This window comes from Pinus tabuliformis, chromosome 2_2, assembly GCF_031772625.1.
Source record: "Pinus tabuliformis cultivar Carrire ecotype Pingquan chromosome 2_2, CPIR1, whole genome shotgun sequence".
In the NCBI taxonomy this organism is placed as follows: domain Eukaryota; kingdom Viridiplantae; phylum Streptophyta; class Pinopsida; order Pinales; family Pinaceae; genus Pinus; species Pinus tabuliformis.
In genome coordinates, this window is record NC_142300.1 from 538,143,254 (window position 1) to 538,165,051 (window position 21,798).

The 21,798-nt window shown below is 34.9% G+C and overlaps 2 protein-coding genes across 2 annotated transcripts in view; both read right to left on the reverse strand.

Moving 5' to 3' along the window:
• Window positions 1-5,732: 5,732 nt before the first annotated feature.
• Window positions 5,733-6,224, reverse strand: LOC149193730 (uncharacterized). Its single transcript, XM_089407419.1, has one exon. The coding sequence runs from the start codon at window positions 6,222-6,224 to the stop codon at window positions 5,733-5,735; it is 492 nt and encodes a 163-aa protein (XP_089263545.1).
• Window positions 6,225-6,594: 370 nt separating this feature from the next.
• The window catches only part of LOC149193731 (uncharacterized), a 233,037-nt gene continuing 217,833 nt past the window's right edge, over window positions 6,595-21,798 (reverse strand). Inside the window, exon 6 of the mRNA XM_089407420.1 lies at window positions 6,595-6,744. Coding sequence (XP_089263546.1) covers window positions 6,595-6,744 — 150 coding nt within the window. The remainder of the gene's footprint in view (window positions 6,745-21,798) is intronic.

Consider the following 21,798-nt stretch of genomic DNA (forward strand, 5'->3'; position numbering starts at 1 on the left):
TAGTCTTAACGGACTAATTTCCCATAATTTTTGAATTGTTCACTTAACACATGCTTTCCATCGTTCAACACACAAATGCTTCTGTCTAATCATGACATCGCCAGTGACCAGAAATGATCGTGGATTGGATGGCACTGTATCAAGAGAGAACAGGATTTTTGAAATTCCACGTTTTGAAACCACTTTTCACACTATACAGACGACCAACTGACCCGTGCATATCCAGCACTTTATAAGGGTGGCATTAAAATATTGCAATTTCACAGTTCGCTAAATAGCGATTCGCAAAGGCTTAGCTATGCTGTACGACAGCAGTAGAAATTACCGGCTCAAGGGAAATATGATGTTAAGCTTCCAGAACGGAAACGTTCTTTATTTAAGTTTGCATGGACAACTGTTGAGACTGGCAGACGACCGGGCAGGGCAGGAATTTCATATCCCAAGTATTAATTTAATTTAATTTGATGGTTGAGATTCTGGGTTCGGATATTTTACAGGATTAATTTTTAATTTTTATGTGGTTGAGATCGACTTTAAAATAAGACTCATCCTTAAGACTGAATCTACAAAGAAGAGAAAAAGACGTACCGTCACGAGAGGCAAATGCACAACTTGCAATTTGCAGTACTGCTTCTGTAGCTCTCGTCTGAGTTTAGTATTATGCTGAAACATGAGTACAATCGTTGAGCTATTGATGATTGGATCATTCGAGAATGACTGAACATGTTACTTTTCTGACCTCTATCAACAGTTACTCAGGTTCTGACATATCCGTACATCCGTTGTAACTTTGAAGACCTGGTTATAGGTATCTCAGCGGTCAACGGTCACCAACAAATGCTATATATCACTTTTCACACGATACGGAGGACGATTAACTCTCTGAATTTCCAGCACTTTATGTGCCCTCGATTGAAATATGGAGTCATGGAATTAAAATAGGGAGTCATAGGAATTATCTGGATGGTTAAAAATGGTTGGAATCTTGGTAAAAGAAATTTAAAATTTTTTGTAGATGCAGTGTGAATCATGTTTTTGATGACCGAAATATATTCATCACCATCAAAAACCTCTAAAACACCTAAGATTATGAAATTTAACAGCTTTTATTTGGATTTACAAAAATCCCTACCCAATTTTCAAAACAGAACTAAAATTTCTATACTTTTAAAACCAAAAAAACATAATGGTTACACTACGGCTTAAAATATTCCCCAGTCCTATAGACTTATCTCTGCTGCACGACTCTGCTGGCTAAAGGATCAATCGACAGCACATGCAGTAAAAAAACATTACGATTCTGGTTAAGGAATCAATCAATTAGACACGTTTTCACAATCACCGGAGATTCCAACTTCTTGATTTTAGTCTATTCAAATTGAATACAACACCAGTTAAGGCAGCTAGGTATCAAAAATAATTTGAACTGGGTCAAACTTTTTTTGCTTTCTTAAATGTATTTGGCGTTGAATGAAAATTTTGCAACCTCAAAAGTAGGAGGAGAAAAAAAATTAATTGAAACCTTAAATTTGTTGTTTATGTATTTATCTGTCATGCATTTTAATCAGCGTCAAGCTAGAAAATTGTTTAATTATATTTCTATTTCTTGTCACCGTTCCTTAAAGGGCGGGAAATGAAATTTTTGCAACTAAAAGGGACACAGAGAAAGGTTGAAGTATTGGTATATTTTTCTTTTGTTAAATACGGTTGATATATATTTCATAAATATTTTTTCAGTGTTGTAAAGCTAGACTATATGCTATTCTAATTATTTTTTTAATAATTAACTTCAAGCTACTTCCCAATTGTTCTAAAATGTTATGTTTAACATTCATAAATTTACACACAACCATTTCAAGCCTGATTCCAAGGTTTTATTAGGGTTCAAAATTTTTCGAGACTGATCGTGCTTGAAAGGACGGGCAGAGCACGCAATGCTTTGATACCAATTGAAAGATTGATCAGAGTATAACGTACATAACTCAAAGACGCAATTTCGGTCACTAAAAAAAACTACTCATAACATTGAAACAATAAATTAGCAAGATAAAAATCAGACTTGAATTGAAAAAGAAGGAGTTGCAGCTCACAGGTGAGTACTGCAGCTGGAGACTGCACTCAAACAAAGATAACTCTCTCCGTACACTCTATATTCATCAAATGAGCAATTACATCATTAAATACATTACTAGAACTTAGGAAGTTGCAACCAAACTCCTAAACTCTAGGAACAAATCCTAAACTAAGGAGATACGTTACAACTTGTGCACCATTTCTCCATTAATACAAAATAATATAAATTATTTTCAACTCCCCCCCTTAATGGAGAAAGGATTATCCTTAACTCCTAGAATCCCTCTAAACAATTCAAACTTTACACGCCCAAGAGGCTTAGTAAAAATATCAGCCATGTTATCACAAGTTTTACAATATTCAACACATATCTCTTTTGACTATTGTTTCTCTCGAACAAAATGAACCTGAGTATTGATATGCTTGGTATTTTTATGAAAGACTGGATTGTATGCAAGCTTGATGGTACTCTGGTTGTCAGTTTTGATAATAGTTGATTCTTTTTGCTCTTCTCCTGTATCGTTGAGAAGTCTTCTCAACCAAATAGCTTCACATGTGGCTGCACACAATGCTTGGTACTCAGCGTCACATGAAGATAGAGCTACAGTGTGTTGCTTTTTGCTGCTCCATGCTATGACCCCGAATCTAATGCTGAATGCGTAACCTGTGATATATCTTCGATCATCCAAGTTACTTGCCCAATTGGAATCTCAAAAACCTGCTAGAATAACATCAGAAGTGTCAGTGTACAAAATTCCATAATTACTAGTACCACTAAGATACCTCAACACACTTTTTGCTGCGACCTAATGACTTTCGAGTGGTTTTGACATGAACTGGCTCAACACACTAACAAAATATGCCAAATCTGGTCTAATTGTAGTCTGATATATCAAACTGCCAACTAGCTGTCTGTACATGGTAGCATCCACCGCTTTAGTACCGTCGTCACTGCTCAACTTTAAGTTTTACTGTAATGGTGTTGCTGCTGATCTACACTGCTCCATTCTGAACCTTTCGAGCAAGCTTCTGGCATACTTCCCTTGAGTGAGAAAATTTTGTCCAGAGTCTTTCCGTACCTCCAATCCCAAGCAATAATGAAGGTTTCTGAGATCTTTCATCTCAAACACTTGTGACATTTGCTGTTTGATTTCTTTGATCAGATTGTTAGCATTCCCTGTTATGATCATATCATCTACATACAAAGAAATCAAAATAATTTGCCTCTGTTTATTAAACTTGGTATACAGATTTGGATCATTCAAGCTCCTATGAAAGCCATGCTGAACAAAAAATGAGTCAATTTTCTCATACCATGACCTGGGTGCCTGTTTTAAACCATAAAGTTCCTTTTTCAATTTACACACAAGATGTTCCTGCCCCTTTTTCACAAAACCTTCAGGCTGTACTAAATAAATTTCTTCCTTCAAGTCACCATTCAGAAATGCAGACTTGACATCTAGCTGGTGTAGCTGCCATTTGTGTTTTGTTGCTAAGGAAATTAGCATTCTAATGGTGTTTAATTTGGCTACAGGAGCAAAGGTGTCATCGAAATCTATTCCCTCTTTCTGTGAGTAACCCTTTGCTACCAGTCTAGCTTTAAGTTTCTCTATACTCCCATCTGCATTTATTTTTGGTTTATACAACCATTTGCATCCTATGGGGGTTTTACCTTCAGGCAATTCAACCAAATCCCAAGTATGGTTTCTGTTTATTGATTCTATTTCCTCATACATTGCAGCCCTCCATGCATCAGATTTACTTGCTTCCTCATAATTTGCAGGTTCTACAATGTTTAAAATCTTTGACATTAATGCATAGTCTTTCAATTTAGATGATAATCGAGTCTTCCTACCTAATCTCCTTGGTAGGGGACTTACCTCAATTCTATCTATTTCAGCCTTTTCTGGGCTTGCATCTTCATTGATTACATTGTCTGTTACTTCTTCTTCTTGTTTCTCCTCCTGCTCTTCATCTTCCTCACTGTTTTCTTCCATTAGCAATGGAATGTGCCAATCACTGTTAGAGTCATTCTTTCCTTCTTCAACCTGTTCATGAAATATGACATCTCTGCTTGCAAAAACCTTGTGAGTCACAGGATTAAATAACTTATATGCCTTGAACTCAGTGCCATATCCAACAAATATACATTTCAGGGCTTTAGGATCTAACTTCTTCCTATCTGCCTTAGGTATATGAGCATAAGCTTTTGACCCAAATATTCTTAAGTGACTTACTGCTGGTTTGAATCCAAACAATGCTTCAAAAGGGGTTTTGAAGCCTAGACATCTAGTAGGACTCCTATTCTTTAAATACACAACAGTCTTAATAGCTTCTACCCAAAGACCATTTGATAGACCCTTACCTTGAAGCATGCTCCTTGCGCACTCCACAAGAGTTTTGTTCTTCCTTTCTGCCACTCCATTCTGTTATGGAGTGTGGGGCACTGTAAACTGTTGCACAATCCCATGATGCTTGCAGAAATCCATGAACTCTCTCAACTTGTATTCTCCCCCTTGATTTGAGTGGAGAATTTTTATCCTTTTTCCCGTCTGGTTTTCTACCATGGATTTAAACTCTTTAAAATACTGAAAGGCTTGACTCTTTTTACTCATAAAGTATATCCATGAAAATATAGTGCAATCATCTGTAAATAAGAGAAAGTAATATGCTCCTCCTAATGACCTGGTTTGCATAGGTCCACAGATGTCTGTATGCACCAGTTCTCAAATGTCTCTTTCCTTTCTATTAACATGCAAAGGGAACTCTTCTCTATGCATTTTCCGTAATGCACATCCATCACAATCTAGCTTAACATTATGGAAAACAGGGAGTCCATCGACCATACCTTTTCTCTGAAGTAGGATGAGGTCTTGCAGATTAAGATGGCCGAATCTATGATGCCAGAGATTTTTGACTGTCGATCCAGTTGCCACCATTGCTTGCTGCGGCATATTCTTCACATCTAGTCTGTACAGGCTCCCCACGCGCACTCCTGTTGCAACTGTTTCCATCTGGCTATCCTTAATGACACAGTTAGTCTTAAAGAATTGAACTTGCATGTCCTGATCAGTAATCATTGAGACAGAGACCAAATTTTTCTTAATTCCTGGAACATACAATACATTTTTAAGGTGTCTAATGTCACTGCTAGGTAATTTTACAGGAATGTCACCATATCCTTTGATCTCATGTCCACTATAATCTCCTAAATAGATTTTCGACCCACATGAAGTTTCTTCAAGAAATTCAAACCAATCCTTCTTACCAGTCATATGTGAGGATGCACCCGAGTCAACATACCATATGTCGTCCTCATCTCCCTTTGAAGCTGAAAGGGCACAATCGACTATAAATAGTCGAAGTTCGTGGCTATGATCCTCTTCTTCCTTAACAAAGTAACCCTTATGTTTTCTCTGTTTGTTTCTTCCTTCGTCTGCCTGCCTCTTATAACAATCTTTAATCTGATGTCCAGGTTTTCCACAGTAAAAACATTTTTTGCTGGGAAAATTATTAGCAGACATACCTTTAAATGGTCTCTTCTGAAATGTGTTGGCTCCTTTCTGCTGCTGCTGCTGCGGTTGCTGATGCTGCTTCCCTCTATACTGTCTCCTTTTTGCCATCAGAGCAAGGTCATTTCTCTGTGATTTCAAATTTTGTCATCGCTCTTCTTCCTGTATCAGAATCCTTGTCAGCTCTTCAAATGAAGGGGCTTTCTCCCTTGCTGACATCCTTGTGATAAACGTCTGGTATTCATCAGTCATTCCGTTCAACGTGATCATGACCAGATTTGAATCAGAAAATTTCTCTCCGATATCTCCCAATCTGTCCTTCAGGTCTTTGACTCTAGCAATGAATCCAGCAGCAGACTCATTCTCCTCCATCTTCAATGCAAACAGCTTGCCTTTGAGTGACAAGACACGGTTTGTATTCTGCGTTTGGTATAGGTTTCTGATCATCGTCCAAATGTTAGTGGCCGATTTACAGTCTCTAATATGTGGGATAACATTGTCCTTAATGGACATCTTCAATATGACCTTTGCTTTTGTCTCCCTTTTATCCCAATCTTGTTTTTGTGTGGCTGATCCTGATCTAAGCTCATTTCCTGTAACGATCGACCACGCATTTTCACTTTCAAGTAAAGTCTGCATCTTGAATTTCCAGTTGGAGAAATTCGATCCATCGAGTTTGCCAGACTCGTGGAGATATGATTCTATACTGTTATTCACATTGGATTGATAAAAAATTTCTGATCCTTTGATGAATAAGTCCATCCAACTGTACACTTTAAGGACACACTAAAAAAAACAAATCACCACATACCAGATCCGAACCTCTGTTTTGCTGAAAAAAATTGTATCTTCAATGAGCCACCACTTGGCAAGTCCAATCTGCTGCCACCAAATAGATCCAGAACTCCAATGCACCACCATCGGGCAAGTCCGATCTGCTGCCACCGAGTAGATCAGGAACTCCAATGCACCACCACCAGGCAAATCCGATCTGCTACCACTGAGTAGATCAGGAACTCCAATGCGCCACCACCAGGCAAATCCAATCTGCTGCCATCGAGTAGATCAGGAACTCCAATGCACCACCACCAAGAAAATCTGATCTGCTGCCACCGAACAGATCTGAAATTTCAAAGTACCACCACTGGGCAAGGCCAATCTACAAAAAATTGTAGATTTTCCAGATCCTCCATTTTTTCACTTTAATTTTCTTTTCTTTTGTACATCTATTTGCAAAAGGACTGTATTCATGACATACCTTGCATTTGAAGGGAATCTACTTATAGTCCAGCTACTGTATGTGCGTCCATTGGTCCACTTTGATTTTGATAGCTTCTGGGAGTCCTCTCCCTAGATCCACTTCGACACATATTCAGGCGCATGCATGCATATTTTCCTTTGGCTCACATCGATCGATGTACTTCCCCATTGCATTTCCTATGGCTTTAACTGAGTCGTTTCCCCAGCAATGGAGAGGGAGGTGCAACAATCTAACCGAGACAAGTACAGTGCTTGGAACATCCATTTTTGGATCAAAGTCTAGGGTCCATCTGTTCAGATATAGCCCCCTCGTATCCATGAAATACGGACCATTCCTGGAAATCAAGTCTCGATTCTCCTTGGTCTCGAAGTGAAAGGTATAATATCCTCTGCCACAAAACCTAATCGAGATCTTCCCATTTATTGAAGTCAACCAGTTTCTTTCTACCCATTTTTGGATAGTCCTCGGTGATGGTCATAGCCCCATGAACTACCCGACTAATCCTCGTTCTGCCAGGGAAAGAGCTGCTTTTTGTGGGAGCGTCGGAGGAAGAGATATCTCTGGCATTTCTTCCATTCTTTTAACAAACTTTGAGACTGCTAGTCTGTTCTTAGCCGGTCCCATTGCCGAAATGAGGGAGGCAAATGCTTTGGCTGTTTATTCTGATTCATGATGGTGGACTAAATGATGATCTTCATTCTTTGGTGGATCCATTTTCTCAAGCCTCAGCAACAGGAGGCCGCTGAGAGTAGCAGCGAATTGCTTGCTGTAGGGAGGTACGCGATCTCTCTAGTCCAGAAGAAGTTGATACTCAGTCGTTGGAGGCCGCTGAGGAGAAGTAGGTCTGTGTCTAATGAAAATGTTTGTTACAATGCGACGTTGGATAGATTTTTGTACCATTCTAACATCATAATATTAAACCTTAATATTAAAATAAATATTATAAACTCTAGCATTATAAAACCCAATATTATAAACCCTAATATTAAACCTAATATTATAAACCCAATATTGTAAACCCTAAAATTATAAACCCTAAAATGCGATATATTTTGTACCATTCAATGTCACAATATTAAACTCTTATATTTTAAAATAAATAGTATAATATCTAAAATTGTAAAACCGAATACTATAAACCCTAATATTAATATATTCAGGGAAAAATTTAAGAACCCCCTAAAATTAGATTTATAATTGATCAGAAAATGATCCTTGATGACTTTTTAATGCTCAAAAATGAAAGTCAAAGATACTCTTGGAAATAGTCTCATTGCATAGATCTCTTCATTCTAAATCTAATGTAATTTGAATGGACCAAAATGGACTCCGGATGAAGGAGTTATTGTAAAAAGAAAATTGCCCAATGTCCTTAGAAAAGAAGGCATTTCTTATTAAATGGGAATTAAAGGAAAATATGTGTTCCTTAAGGAAATATCACATTAGAAAGGTTCCAAAGGGAGGACTTAAACTAAAGGTTGAAGACGCCCTGATTTGCGATCTCTAACATATCGCATTGAAGGAAGGCCTTCATGTGATATTAGAACCTGGGCGAGCCAATTTGCGATTGTGATAAAGCGGGATCGGCGATTGGCGATTGACGATGTATATCACATTGGAGCTAGCTATGGGATGTTGTTCAGACCCTTGGCCATTGGGCAATGCGATTGTGAAATGCCGATGCGGTCAGTGATAGGCAATCGGATTGCAACAAATAAAAAGGGTCAATGCACATGCAACTTGATGATTAAAGCGATGGGCCAGTATGAGATAAGCGATAGATTGGAGATCGGCGATCAGAGGAGAAATGCAGCAGGACATGTGACTTGCGATATGTGCAGACCCTAAAGGATTATAGATGCGGCTGAATTTCATTTGAGTTTCGGCTTTAGGCTCATGGTTGGGTTTCCGTGAAGTTTTCCTGTGTATTTCATTATTGGGTTCTGTTTCGGGATTTATGCCGGAGGAAGGTCGAACGGTTGGGTTACCTGCACCCGCTGTTCCTTTCATTTGTAAAATGATTCTTTTAATGAACAGAAGGTTCACGCTTTAAGCGTTTGTGGTTACAGAACGTGTTATAAAACACAATGAACCCAAAGATGCTCTTAAGGGAGGATATCCACCAGAGGTTTGGAGGCAGAGCTAAAGCGTTTAATAGAGCGAAGCCACCAGAGGTTGGAGGCAGTGCCTAAATGCTTCAGTGAAGTATCAAACAACAGAGCGACTAAAGGATCAAGTTGTTGTTGGTGTCTGTTGTGCAGAAGATAGAAGAAGGAATTCCAGAGACAGTGCAGAATTCTAACGAAGTCAGCGAAGCCAGAAGCTCGAGAAGCTCAGAGCACTGACTAAAAGAATTAGTCCAAAGAACCCTAGATCTATCTGCAACTAAAGGATCGCCAGGGGTAATATGGCATTCTAATCCCATTGGTTTAGTTGTAAACCTATTGAGTTGAGTCAAAGAATTGTAAAAGAATTCAAGCCTTAATTCCAAAGAGCCTAGTTGAGTTGACAAGACCTCATGGAGATGTAGCCCATGAGAGTTGGGTGAACTCCTAATTATATTGCTGTTATTTGTGTTGGTTGTTATTTGCATTATTTGTTGTTATAAATTTTTATATCAGTTTAAGCAAATCAACTTAAAGCACTTAACAGTTAAAGGCAAACAAAGCATACACCTATTTCCAGTTCTTTTAATTACGCAAATGATCAATCATAAGCATAGATCTTGGAAATTGTTTAAGCTTTGGAGTGGGAGAGATTACTGTAGGTTTACAAGAGGCCTTTAGGTCCCCATTTTAGATCAGGTGGTATCATAGCATCAAGTTGATTAACCCCACCTTCAAAGAAGGTGGTATCAGAGTTGGTTATATTAGAGTAAGTTATACCAGAGAAGGTTGTATCATGAAGTAGGTTGTATCATGATGCAAGTGGTATCAAATCAGAATGCTTGATTGATAGAGAAATCTATATGCTTGTTTAACTTGAAAGGTGTTCAAACAGTAGAAAGAATTTAGTTGTTTGATTGTTTGTAAATTGACTGTTGTGTGAGTTTGTAGAGGCAAAGGGAAAGATATTGATAGTTAATTCTAGGAGAGGACAAGAAGGAAGTAGGGCTGAAGGCATTCTTCTTATCCCAAAGGACATCAAAGCAATCCTTGAAGCACAAGAGGTTTGTTGCAAAAGGTTGCTTGAATAAGAGTTTTACTCTGAAGTCATTTAATTCAAAAATTTGTCAATATATTCCAAATTTTGTTGAAGATTCTTTTGTTCATTTTTATAATGACAACTTCTACCAGTGAGTTCAAAATCCTCCTTCATCAAAATATTCTTTAATGAAGACATGAAGTAAGACTTATTCACCATGATGGATATGGTGAGAGAAATGTATGAGGATGGAAGGAAGAGCATCATACTTAGAGAGCAGTTGAATTCCATGAAGGAAGAGAAACAGTTTCTTTCTGACAAATTGCAGGAAATGGAGAGGCAACTTCATATTGCAAATATGAACCTAAAAAGGATGCATGAGTTGGAGACACGGCTCCTTGTTGCCAAAGAAGCCTTGGTCAAGTATCAGCTTGAAGAAGAGGTAAACAATTCTTGTTTGTCTTCAAATTCTTCTAAGAATGTTTATGTTGGTTCTTTTGAAAAACATACAAGAGGCATATGGTCCAAGTTGATGTCACAAATGGGCTATGAAGGAAAAGGATTGGGCAAACATGCACAGGGTATTGTTGAGCCAATAATGGTTGAGGACAGGCCTAAGTATTTTGGTCTTGGCTATGGACAATCTTATGTAGAAAGTTCCAAAGTAGCCATGAAGTCAACTGAAACAGTTCCTAAAAGGAGTTTCATGTCAGGTTTTCTACCTCAGGAGTGTAGATATTGTATTCTTGGGGAATGCAATAGTTCGAAACATACATTGCAGGATGAAGATGTTCATAAGCATGCACTTGAACCAGAGAGTTGTGGAAACTCAGAAACTATTGAAGAGATTGATGGTGATCCAAAGGGAGCTACTTCTTCATTTGACTCACCTCCTCATGAAGGTAATAAAGGTGAAAGAGAAAGGTATAAATCTGGTTCTAATCATATTCCTTTTGATTGTGTAAAGCATGGTAAATTTCCATATAAGCATGGGAAAAGAATTGCATGTTCCTTTTGTGGTTTGGATAACCATAATGTTTCTAGATGTTGGAAGAGAATGGCCACATACAGGAAACTTTTGAAGGAAAAGAGGCAAGAAGCCAAAGGTCCATTGAACAGGGAAAAATATGCTGTCAAGAAGATGAACATGCGTTGCACTTATTGCCATAAGAAAGGACACATTGCTGCAAAGTGTTGGACTTTGAATCCAACAATGCTTCCACGAAACTTGAAGAAGGTGGAAAGAGAGAATGGCAGGAATGGAAAGAAAGTTTCCATAAATGATGTGTTTTAAGATGATTCACATGTTGCTGTTGATGTGCAGACAAAGGAAGGACCTTTGAAATGGATTGGTAAGAAATGTTTAGAGTTCTTATGCAATTAAAGTTGCATATCTTTTGATGTGAACATAAATGTATCACATCTATTTGCATTTCTTCGCTAACAAGATGAAAGTTGACGGGTTTTATCGATAAGGTGACTAGAAAGGTTGAGTATGTAGACTCACTTTATTGTTGCAAACATTATATTCATTTAAGCTTTGAAAGTACAGTGTACTTAAGAGAAAGTTGAAGGATGAAATACATGCGTAAGCATGATATGCATACACATAGGGATGTTGATGATTTCCTGGTATTTTGAACATGTATGTGTAATTAAATTGAAGAGTTGATTGCTTTATTTTTAAACATGCATGTAATGTAAAATTGACTTGGGAAAATTCGATTTGGTTTCTAAGATTGTAAAAAGGAGAGATTGATGAAGTGTTTCATCTTTTGAAATAATCCTTAAGATCTTTTGTGCATGCTTGACTTGAAGGGTCAATTGCTTGTAAAGACCTGTTTTGTTGGCTTGTTAACTAGTCAATCATTTGTAACCAGATGTAAAGACATGGAGGTAATTCACAAGATGTGAAAATATATTTCTTTTGTTGAAGAGTTTAGGCCATCCAGTTGTTGTCTGTAATTCTGTTGTTGTTGACAGCATGTCAAACAGGTACATATGTAAAATTTTGTGAAGAATATGTAACTTCACATTTGTTTGAGCCACCTTGGATCAATGATCAAGGAGGAGAGGTTCAAAATACCTTATGTAACCTTCTCAGCAGGAGTTTTGCATGAAGTTAAGGAGGAAGATAGTTTTTAACTGAATGACAAGCACATCCAGGAAGGAAAGTGTTGACTATCTTCGAGTTTTTGCTTAGAGGCACTAGCTATGCAAGGCAAGTGTATGGAGGCTGAAAGAAGAGGGTGTTGTTACTCTCATGTACTCTTTAGATTATTATATCAGTATTTTGGGGTCCAAAAGATTTCCAATGGGGAGGTGTGATCAGAAAATGATCCTTGATGAATTTTTAATGCTCAAAAATGAAAGTCAAAGGATACTCTTGGAAATAGTCTCATTGCATAGATCTCTTCATTCTGAATCTAATGCAATTTGAATGGACCAAAACGGACTCCGGATGAAGGAGTTATTGTAAAAAGAAAATTGCCCAATGTCCTTAGGAAAGGAGGCATTTCTTATTAAATGGGACTTAAGGGAAAATATGTGTTCCTTAAGGAAATATTGCATTGGAAAGGTTCCAAATGGAGGACTTAAGGTAAAGGCTGAAGGCTCCTCGATTTGCGATCTATGACATATCACATTGGAGGAAGGCCTTCATGCGATATCAGAACTCGGGTGAGCCAATTTGCAATTGCGATAAAGCGGGATCGACGATTGGTAATCGGTGATGTATATCACATCGGAGCTAGCTATGGGATGTTGTTAAGACCGTGGGCTGTTGGGCAATGCGACGGTGAAATGCTGATGTGATCGGTGATCGGATCGCAACAAATAAAAAGGGCCAATGCACATGCGACTTGCCGATTAAAGAGATGGGCTGATATGTGATAAGTGATAGGTAAGAGATCAACGATCAGAGGAGTAGCATAATAGGACATGCAACTTGTGATATGTGCAGACCTGAAAGGATTATAGATGTGGTTGAATTTCATTTGAGTTCCGGCTTTAGGTTCATGGTTGGGTTTCGATGAAGTTTTCCCGCATATTCCATTATTGGGTTCTGTTTTAGGATTTATGTCAGAGGAAGGCCGAATGGTTGGGTTACCCATACCTGCCGTTCCTTTCATTTGTAAACTGATTCTTTTAATGAACAGTCGGCTCACGCTTTAAGCGTTTGTGGTAACAGAACATGTTATAAAACAAAATGAACCCAGAGATGCTCTTAAGGGAGGATAGCCACCAGAGGTTGGGAGGCAGAGCCAGAGTGCTTAACAAAGCAAAGCCACCAGAGGTTGGAGGCAACACCTAAATGCTTCAATGAAGTATTAGACAACAAAGAGACCGAATGATAAAGTTGTTGCTGGTGTTTGTTGTGTAGAAGACAGAAGAAGGAATTCCAGAGACAATGCAGAATTCCAAGGGAGTCAGAGCACTGACTGAAAGAATTAGTCTAGAGAACCCTAGATTTGTCTACAGGTAAAGGATAGCCAGGGGTAATATGGCATTCTAAGCCCATTGGTTCAGTTGTAAACCTATGGAGTTGAGTCAAAGGCTTGTAAAATAATTCAAGCCATAATCCCAAAGAACCTAGTCGAGTTGACAAGAGCTCACGGAGATGTAGCCCACGAGAGTTGGGTGAACTCCTAATTATATTGCTGTTATGTGTGTTGGTTATTATTTGCATTATTTACTGTTATACGTTTTTATATCAGTTTAAGAAAATCAACTTAAAGCACTTAATAGTTAAAGGCAAACAAAGCATACACCTATTTCTAGTTCTTTTAATTCCGCAAATTATCAATCATAAGCATAGATATTGGAAATTGTTTAAGCTTTGGAGTGGGAGAGGTTCTTGTAGGTTTACAAGAAGCCTTTAGGTCCCCATTTCAGATCAATAATAAATGGGAAAATCCTCACGGTACATATAAAAATCTAAGGCTATTTTTTCAATCATATAATATTTATATATATATATATATATATTTTGGTGAATCTTTTATTGAAATGTATTTTTCTTGTTAAATATTGGCATTTTTTTCATTAAATTATAAAACATTGTAAAGACAATGCAAATATTATTACTTCTCAACATAGTGTTTTGGTGGCTAACTTAGTGATGCTATGTTCAAAGTATTCAACACCTTTCGCATGTTATATTTTCGCACTGGGTGAATCAATGCAACATCTTGGAAAAGTTCAAAGGACCATTAATCTATGTGACATTATTTCCATATGCACGCGTTTCAAGTTTTGGGCTTGCTCATTTTTAGGAGCATTTTCTCCACTTGTGAGTTGTAATAGGGTTGGTTTGGTGGAATTTGGGGGGAAATTAGGTTGGTTAGGAGTTATTTTTTGAGATAAATATCTAACCCTTATCGCGACTAATACTAAAAATTACTGTAGGTCAAATTGTTCCACCAAATAACTATTGAAATTAAATTAAAATTCTAAAAACTCTATGCTTAAAAAAACATCTATAAAGATAATAACTAATAATTAATATTAAAAATATTTTTTTTATTATTTAAATAATAATAAATAAATAGTACTTAAATCTCACTCAGACAACTTGTTGAGGATGGGGAGGTGATCTAGGATCAAACCTCACAGAGGTTGGTTGTGTCCTGTGCTAGGGGGAGGAGACATGCTAAAAAATTAGGTCAGTTAAGGGCTAGTGTGGCCAAGGTCGGGTGTGATCCTCAGGTGACTCTCATGGCTTAGTGCCCATGAGTCATGACTCCTCAAGCCATAGGTCAAGCCTGGAGGAGCACAAAAAACTTGACAAACAAACAAAAAATTTGTAAATAAATAATAAGAAACATTTATTATTTTTTTAATATTTACAACAATAGATAGAATGCTATGATGTATATAATATTTACTTGAAAACATAAATTAAAATAAATAATCTTTCCTATATAAATATTTTTAACTAAGCTTTAATAATAATTGTTATAACTATATAATAAATTTTATTATTATTAATTATATAAAGTATTACTTATATTTTATATGTTTTATTTATATTCTATTTTATATTCCATTATATAAAAAATATGGTTAAAATTTCAAAATAATATTTTAAGTTAAATACAAATACCATTATAATAATACTTAGTGTATTTAGGTAAAAATGTAAGAGTAGTAAATATAAGCATTATATCTTACATTATTTATTTTTTCTATCATATTGAAATAATTTGAATGTATCTCTACATCCATTATTCTTTAAGATTTATATGTTTGTATGAATTTGAGTCACAAGTGTTATACATATATATTAAATTATTCAATAATAATAATTTTATTTATAATATGTGATTATAATTTCTTTTATATAAAATAATAATAGTATTATCATCATTGAATAATTTCATATATGTATAAACAATTAATAAATATTATATTAATTTTATTTATTTATGAAATAGAAAGAGGGTTAATTTGTATTTTTTAATACTAATATGTTTTTGTTTTATTCGAGTCTAGTCTTTTTAAAAATAAAATTGGTTATTATAATAAATAACATATATAATAATTTAATATTATTAATAAATAATTTAATATTTGGTTATTATAATAAAAAATATATATAATAACTTATTATTATTAATAAATAATCTCATATTTATATAAATAATTAACGACTAATTTAGTCTTTAATTAGAATTTAAAAATTAATATATATTATTTTATTAATTACATCACTAATTCTTAACGGCTAGTTTTTAATAGCTAATTCTGGACTTCGACGCATCCTTGCAGTTTATTCATTAGGATTTATGGATTTTTTCACCTTTGTCATGAGGATGAACCACAATAGTTGGTTCGAAACGTTGACCAAGTAATATTAATGTGATTAATGTGAAAGAGATGCTTACTACCTTGGATTAATATTAATGTTAAATATTAATATTAAACCCCAATTTTCTAATGATGCAATGTGCTTTCAAATAAATTGCATTGTAATATAATATTGTGACAATGATTGTCAAATTGATTGTAGCATTCAGAGAATGTTTGTCATAGTGCGATATTCGATACATCTTTGCACCATTCCAACGTCACAATATTAAAACCTAATACTAAATCAAATATTATAAATCATAACGTTAATATTATAAACCATAAGATTAATATATTAAACCCTAAGATTAATATATCAAATCCTAGCATTATAACCATTAATATTAATATTATAAACCATAATATTAACGTTATAAACTCTACAATTAGTATTATAAATGCTAATAATAATAATAAACCATTAGATTATAAACCCTAAGTTCAATATATTAAACAATAATATTAATAATATACCATAGGATTAAGATTATAAACCCAATATTACAAACCCTAATATTAAAACTCAATTTTGTAAGGTCGTAATACAGCGCAAAATAAATTGCAGCATAATGTATCATTGCGACAATGATTTTCAAATCAATTGTTGCAATATGAAAATGTTTGTTACAATGCGATGTTGGATAGATTTTTGTACCATTCTAATGTCATAATATTAAACCTTATTATTAAAACAAATATTATAAACTCTAGCATTATAAAACTCAATATTATAAACCCTAATATTAAACCTAATATTATTGTCACATACCTCTTTGATCCAATATTAACATTAGCCACATAGCTCCTTGACCCAATATTAATAAACACATATTATGTTCCCATCACTAAAGTTTACACTTTTATTTAATTTATATTCAAAAGTGGTCACATGCATAAGCCTTCAATCACTCTCATAAACAAGTTAAATCATGCAACTATAACATATGATGAGATATTTGACAACATAAAGAGTGAGGAGAAAACATACAATACATCCCATGCAATTGAATCAGACCAAAGTAACTGAAAGAATGTCACTTGAAAAATCAAGCATTGCCACCCAACCTAGAATTGACTTTCTCCAGTTCACCCCCAAGCTGAGAGTTCTTACCATGGATCAACTCCCTCTTGTTGATCTCTTCAATGGGTATTTAATTCTCTCTTTCATGATATGGTTTCCTTTAGTGGCGTCCCGCTTTTAGGTGGATATTTTTATCTATTTTCTTAGGTTTTTTCCAAAAAATCTCACCCTTCTCTCCCGCGAGGCTTTTCCCATAAAATCTTGCCTTTCTCTCTCGCAAAGCTTTTATTTTTTTCTTAAACTTAAAATCTTTCTCTAGCTAAGTAACTTAATGGATATTTATCTCCCATCCATTAAGCTTATCTAGAATTTGACCTAGAAGTCTTATCACGAAAGAATTAACCATTTCCATTCACCAATGGTATTTTGGCAAGAATCTCATTTCTTGGTGTCTCATTTTCCAAGTGATTAATTTACCTTTATTTATTTAATACTAAATTATTTACTTTCACTGTTACCCCTCAGACCTAGCTTTTATGTTATGACTTAGTCTTATCTTGGGTGTGACATGATAACAACAGAGTGTTACATATAACAGAGGGGTGTTTCATACCCCCCTTAAATTTACACCATTCTTGGTGTAGTATTGCATCTTACAATTTATTTCCTTGTTCACAGGTAGTTGTTTATGAATTTACAGGTTCCCATGGCCTTGCCACCTGAATCAGATCTTTCGATATATAGGTTACAAAGGAGTTCTACCATTAAATATCCTTCCATTGCTAGTTGTAACATTTGTTTCAATCAATTTTGTGAGACACTTCAGATGCAAAAAAAAGTCAATTTTGTTACCACAGTTAGTATAATAACTTGATATAACAATACTACCATATGAGTAACTATGGGTTAATGTTGCCCGCCATTAACTATGATTCCTCATTTTGTTAACTATTATTCCTCATTTTCATTGTATTTAAATAATAGGAAGAAATGCATGCTCTTTCAATGCATTTATGTTCTTGCCGAACACTTGTTTCATGCAGTTTCCTTGCATTAGTCACAACAAGTCAAAATAGCACATTTGACTGATTAATATGTATAAAATATCACATATGGTTAGTTCAAAACATAACCATCAACATCATAAACCATATTTAACCATCATAACCCCAATCATACATCACATGCAATCATTATAGATTAGAATCATAAATCACATGTATACTAGAACTGAAACAAAATACCGATACTTATCCTTTAATCAATCCTTAGTTTCTGCCTTTGTCTTACCTCTATACGCATTCTAGGTCGGTTGCCCCACCAAGCAATCACCTAGTGCATTCTCTTCATCCATATGTACATCACACCAATAGTGTGCATTACACACATACAACTACCCATGTCATCCACAATAATGCAATACCTACGTTCACACCAGTACCATCTGTACCAGAGGTACACAGTACTACCTGTACAACACGTACACAATACTCAATGTCCATATCCTCATATGCACGACATATACATGATCCACATGTTTCAACAACATTAGTATTATTATCATAACATCATATAATTGTCAAAATTTCCTTTATTTATTCACACTACCTTTGGGCAAGTCCAGTCAAACCATGCTCGGTTTTTTGATTGGAGAATAAGGAATTCATGGACCTGTTCAATTTCTGCAACCAATGCATAAATGGAATTTTTTATGTCAAAGTATTTAAGTTCTTTTATTTAGCTAATCCTCCTCATGTATCTTGTGGTTGTAGGAAATTTTCAGCAAAATGATAACATATATGTACTTATTCATAATACAATTTTACAATCCCAATAACTTTGAGGTTTTGGGATTGAATCTATCCCTTAGACAAGATTTTACTAACATCGGAATATGACCTTTTCTTAATCATAAAACAGACTATTGACTATGATAGTTAGTCTAGTGTGGACTTAATGTATACTTTGTTTATATATATAGTAGAAGCATACAGATAATTTTTATCTTATCACTTCCCACAAGAAGTACACTTGTAAGATCTACAATCATTCTATTAGAAGCATCTTCTTCTTGCTGTAGATTTGAAAGGTTCCTATTTGTGTGATATTAATAGAACCCCATCCATATCTGGATGGATATGCACATCAAAATTGTAAACTTTTAGTTGCAATAATTTACATACTGGAATTTGAGTGAACTTGAGAATGTGCCCTTGAACTTGTATTTATTATTGTCTTACCACTATTAATCAAGAAGCACTAGGAGCTTACTTTACACTCCTATTATGTATTTACACTAGATGTAATTTTGGGTGCCAGTACCTCTGACCTACTTATGAAGGTAATAAAATTATTAATGTATAATGTCTTCTTCAACATGTATATAGTGAGTTGTATTCATGTGTGCATATACTTCACAAATTTGACCCTAGTTCAATCTAGATGCCTCTTAGCTACAATTATTGAGAAATTGCTTTACTTAGAAGAAACATGTAGGTTCCAAACTATGCATGTCTAATTAATTATGCATGTTTCTACTAAATGTCTAAATAATGATCTGCTAAGGTTTAGTTTCTTTAAGTAGTGTATATTTGAAGTGTTTTCCCCATAAGGGTGAGTTAACAGTTTAACCAGTGGCCACAACCACATCAAAATGAACTACATCATTACATGTAGATGCACAAAATATTAAATTGAAAGAAAATTTTAAAAAATCCATAGTCTTAGATCACATACAAAGACATGTATTTCATGAAATTAATGATATTTCATGGGAATTTCATGTACATAAAAACTTCAGAATCTGTTCTAGGTTGGAAACCCATTAGTTAGCCATCAGTTTCAAATAGTTTTGATAGAATCTCATGAACTTATTTCCTATTAATTATATAGATTCCATCTATATACTTTTATTTTAATATTTCCTAGTGTTGACCATAATCTATGGAAAGGCACTTGTCTATTTTATCTATTTTTTGTTTGTCACTTACCTCATAATAGTTCAACATTTCTTCCCTTCATTTTTCATCCTTTCTTAGGATCTCTATAAGCATAAAATTTATTCCATTAAGTTATGTCATTGATTGTACTATCCTTGCCGACATTAATTTTTATTTTACTAAGTTATGTCCTTGCTTAAAAATCATACAAGTCATAATTTAATTTTAATATGAGTAAAGTAATATGATGATAGCAAGGCAGAAGAGACCTATTGGCACGCATTAAAAAATAGTATTCAACTTTCCTTATCCACTATTAGTCCTTTCAACACTTACATTTATATTTATAAACCATGGTGACCCCACTGCAAATACCCATCATCCAAACTTTCACTGCAATAACCATACTTTATAATTATTACAAATTTGTTCATTCCTCCTGCTCTACTATGAACATCTAAAAGTAGGTCTATCATGTTTAAGTATCTCGAACCAATTTTAAATCATGGTATAGAGTCTTTGTGCCCTCACAAGAGCATTCAACAATAGCTTAAGTTTTGGAGAAACTTCCACAACATATAAACAAATTCAATCTTCACATCACTCAATAAGTAGGCACAATAAAAAAGTAACCAATTAATGGTTAACCATTGCTACTTATTAAAAATAATCAACATGTTAATTGTTTGTTATTTCTTTGCATCACAACACTGCAAGGTTTTATGTTATATAACAATATTGTAGAATTATTTATTCCCGTATAAAATTTCTAGTTTTTTCCTCTCCAAAATGCTACTATAGCTATCCACCATGGTGTATGAAATGCCATACTTAGACTTGAGAAATTTAAGTTAAAGTGCAAGGATTAAATCCAATTTGTTCATTCACCACACTTGACTATAACCGTCGAGTTCGAGTATATTTAGTTTTTAAATCATGGTAATTAGTGATAATTTTGAGCCATCCATGAATGTAAGTATACAAATGCAGCTCATTATAACCACACAAATGAGCCATACATATATGTAAGCACATGCATGTAATAACATCATGAGTTTGGGACGATATCCACTCATCGTATGCAACATGAAGGATAAACATACATCCTTCAAGCGTAATGTAAATTATTAACTCCAAGGAGAAAGTACTCATATACTTATGAGATGATTTATGCGTAAAAATAAAATAGCTCATATAACTATACTCACTCGTTTATGGAGTTCTTTTATACACATTTTGTACATCCGTCATTTATTCTCATTTGTACGCAATGTCTTCTTAAAATAATAATGAAGAATAATCTAAAAGCAATATCATTTCCATCAAAGAAATTGTAATTAAGTATTGCAACAACCCGTGGTATATATGTCACTCAATTTCTACATGTTTTAATGTTTCGCACACATTAATGTGTGCAAAACGAGATATGTGAAAATACAATAATTGAATGAGTATGCACCTAAAACTACCAATATCAATTGTGGCATACATATATTCATCAAGCTATGAATGCTTTGACCTGTATTGTTATTTATTGCGGAGAGAATAAAATGAATACATCATAGTATTTATAATAAAACATGTAACTAAATTACCACCAACCTGCACATGAATAACCTCTAATAGAGTCTTACTAGGTTCAATGGGCATATTTTTGTCGAAAACTATCCCCCTTTTTAGTACTGCGCTCTTTCTCATCAACTGAGGCCTCTAAGAACCTTATGAATGTTTTCCCAACCCAGGATATGAGTTATGATGGCCTTTCTACGCATACATTATCACAGTTTCTCGAGCCTTTGTAGGTTTAACTATCCATAGGGAAAATATTCTCAATACAACTTGGTGGGCTTGAGGTCAAAGCTCCATGTCCTTATTATCTATTATGGAATGTTATTGAAAGCTAACCACACAGTTCGACATCCCTGACACCACACCCAAGGGTCGTCGTAGCACCAACAGAGGCAGGGTAAGACGTGCTAAGGAAATTCATATTATGTG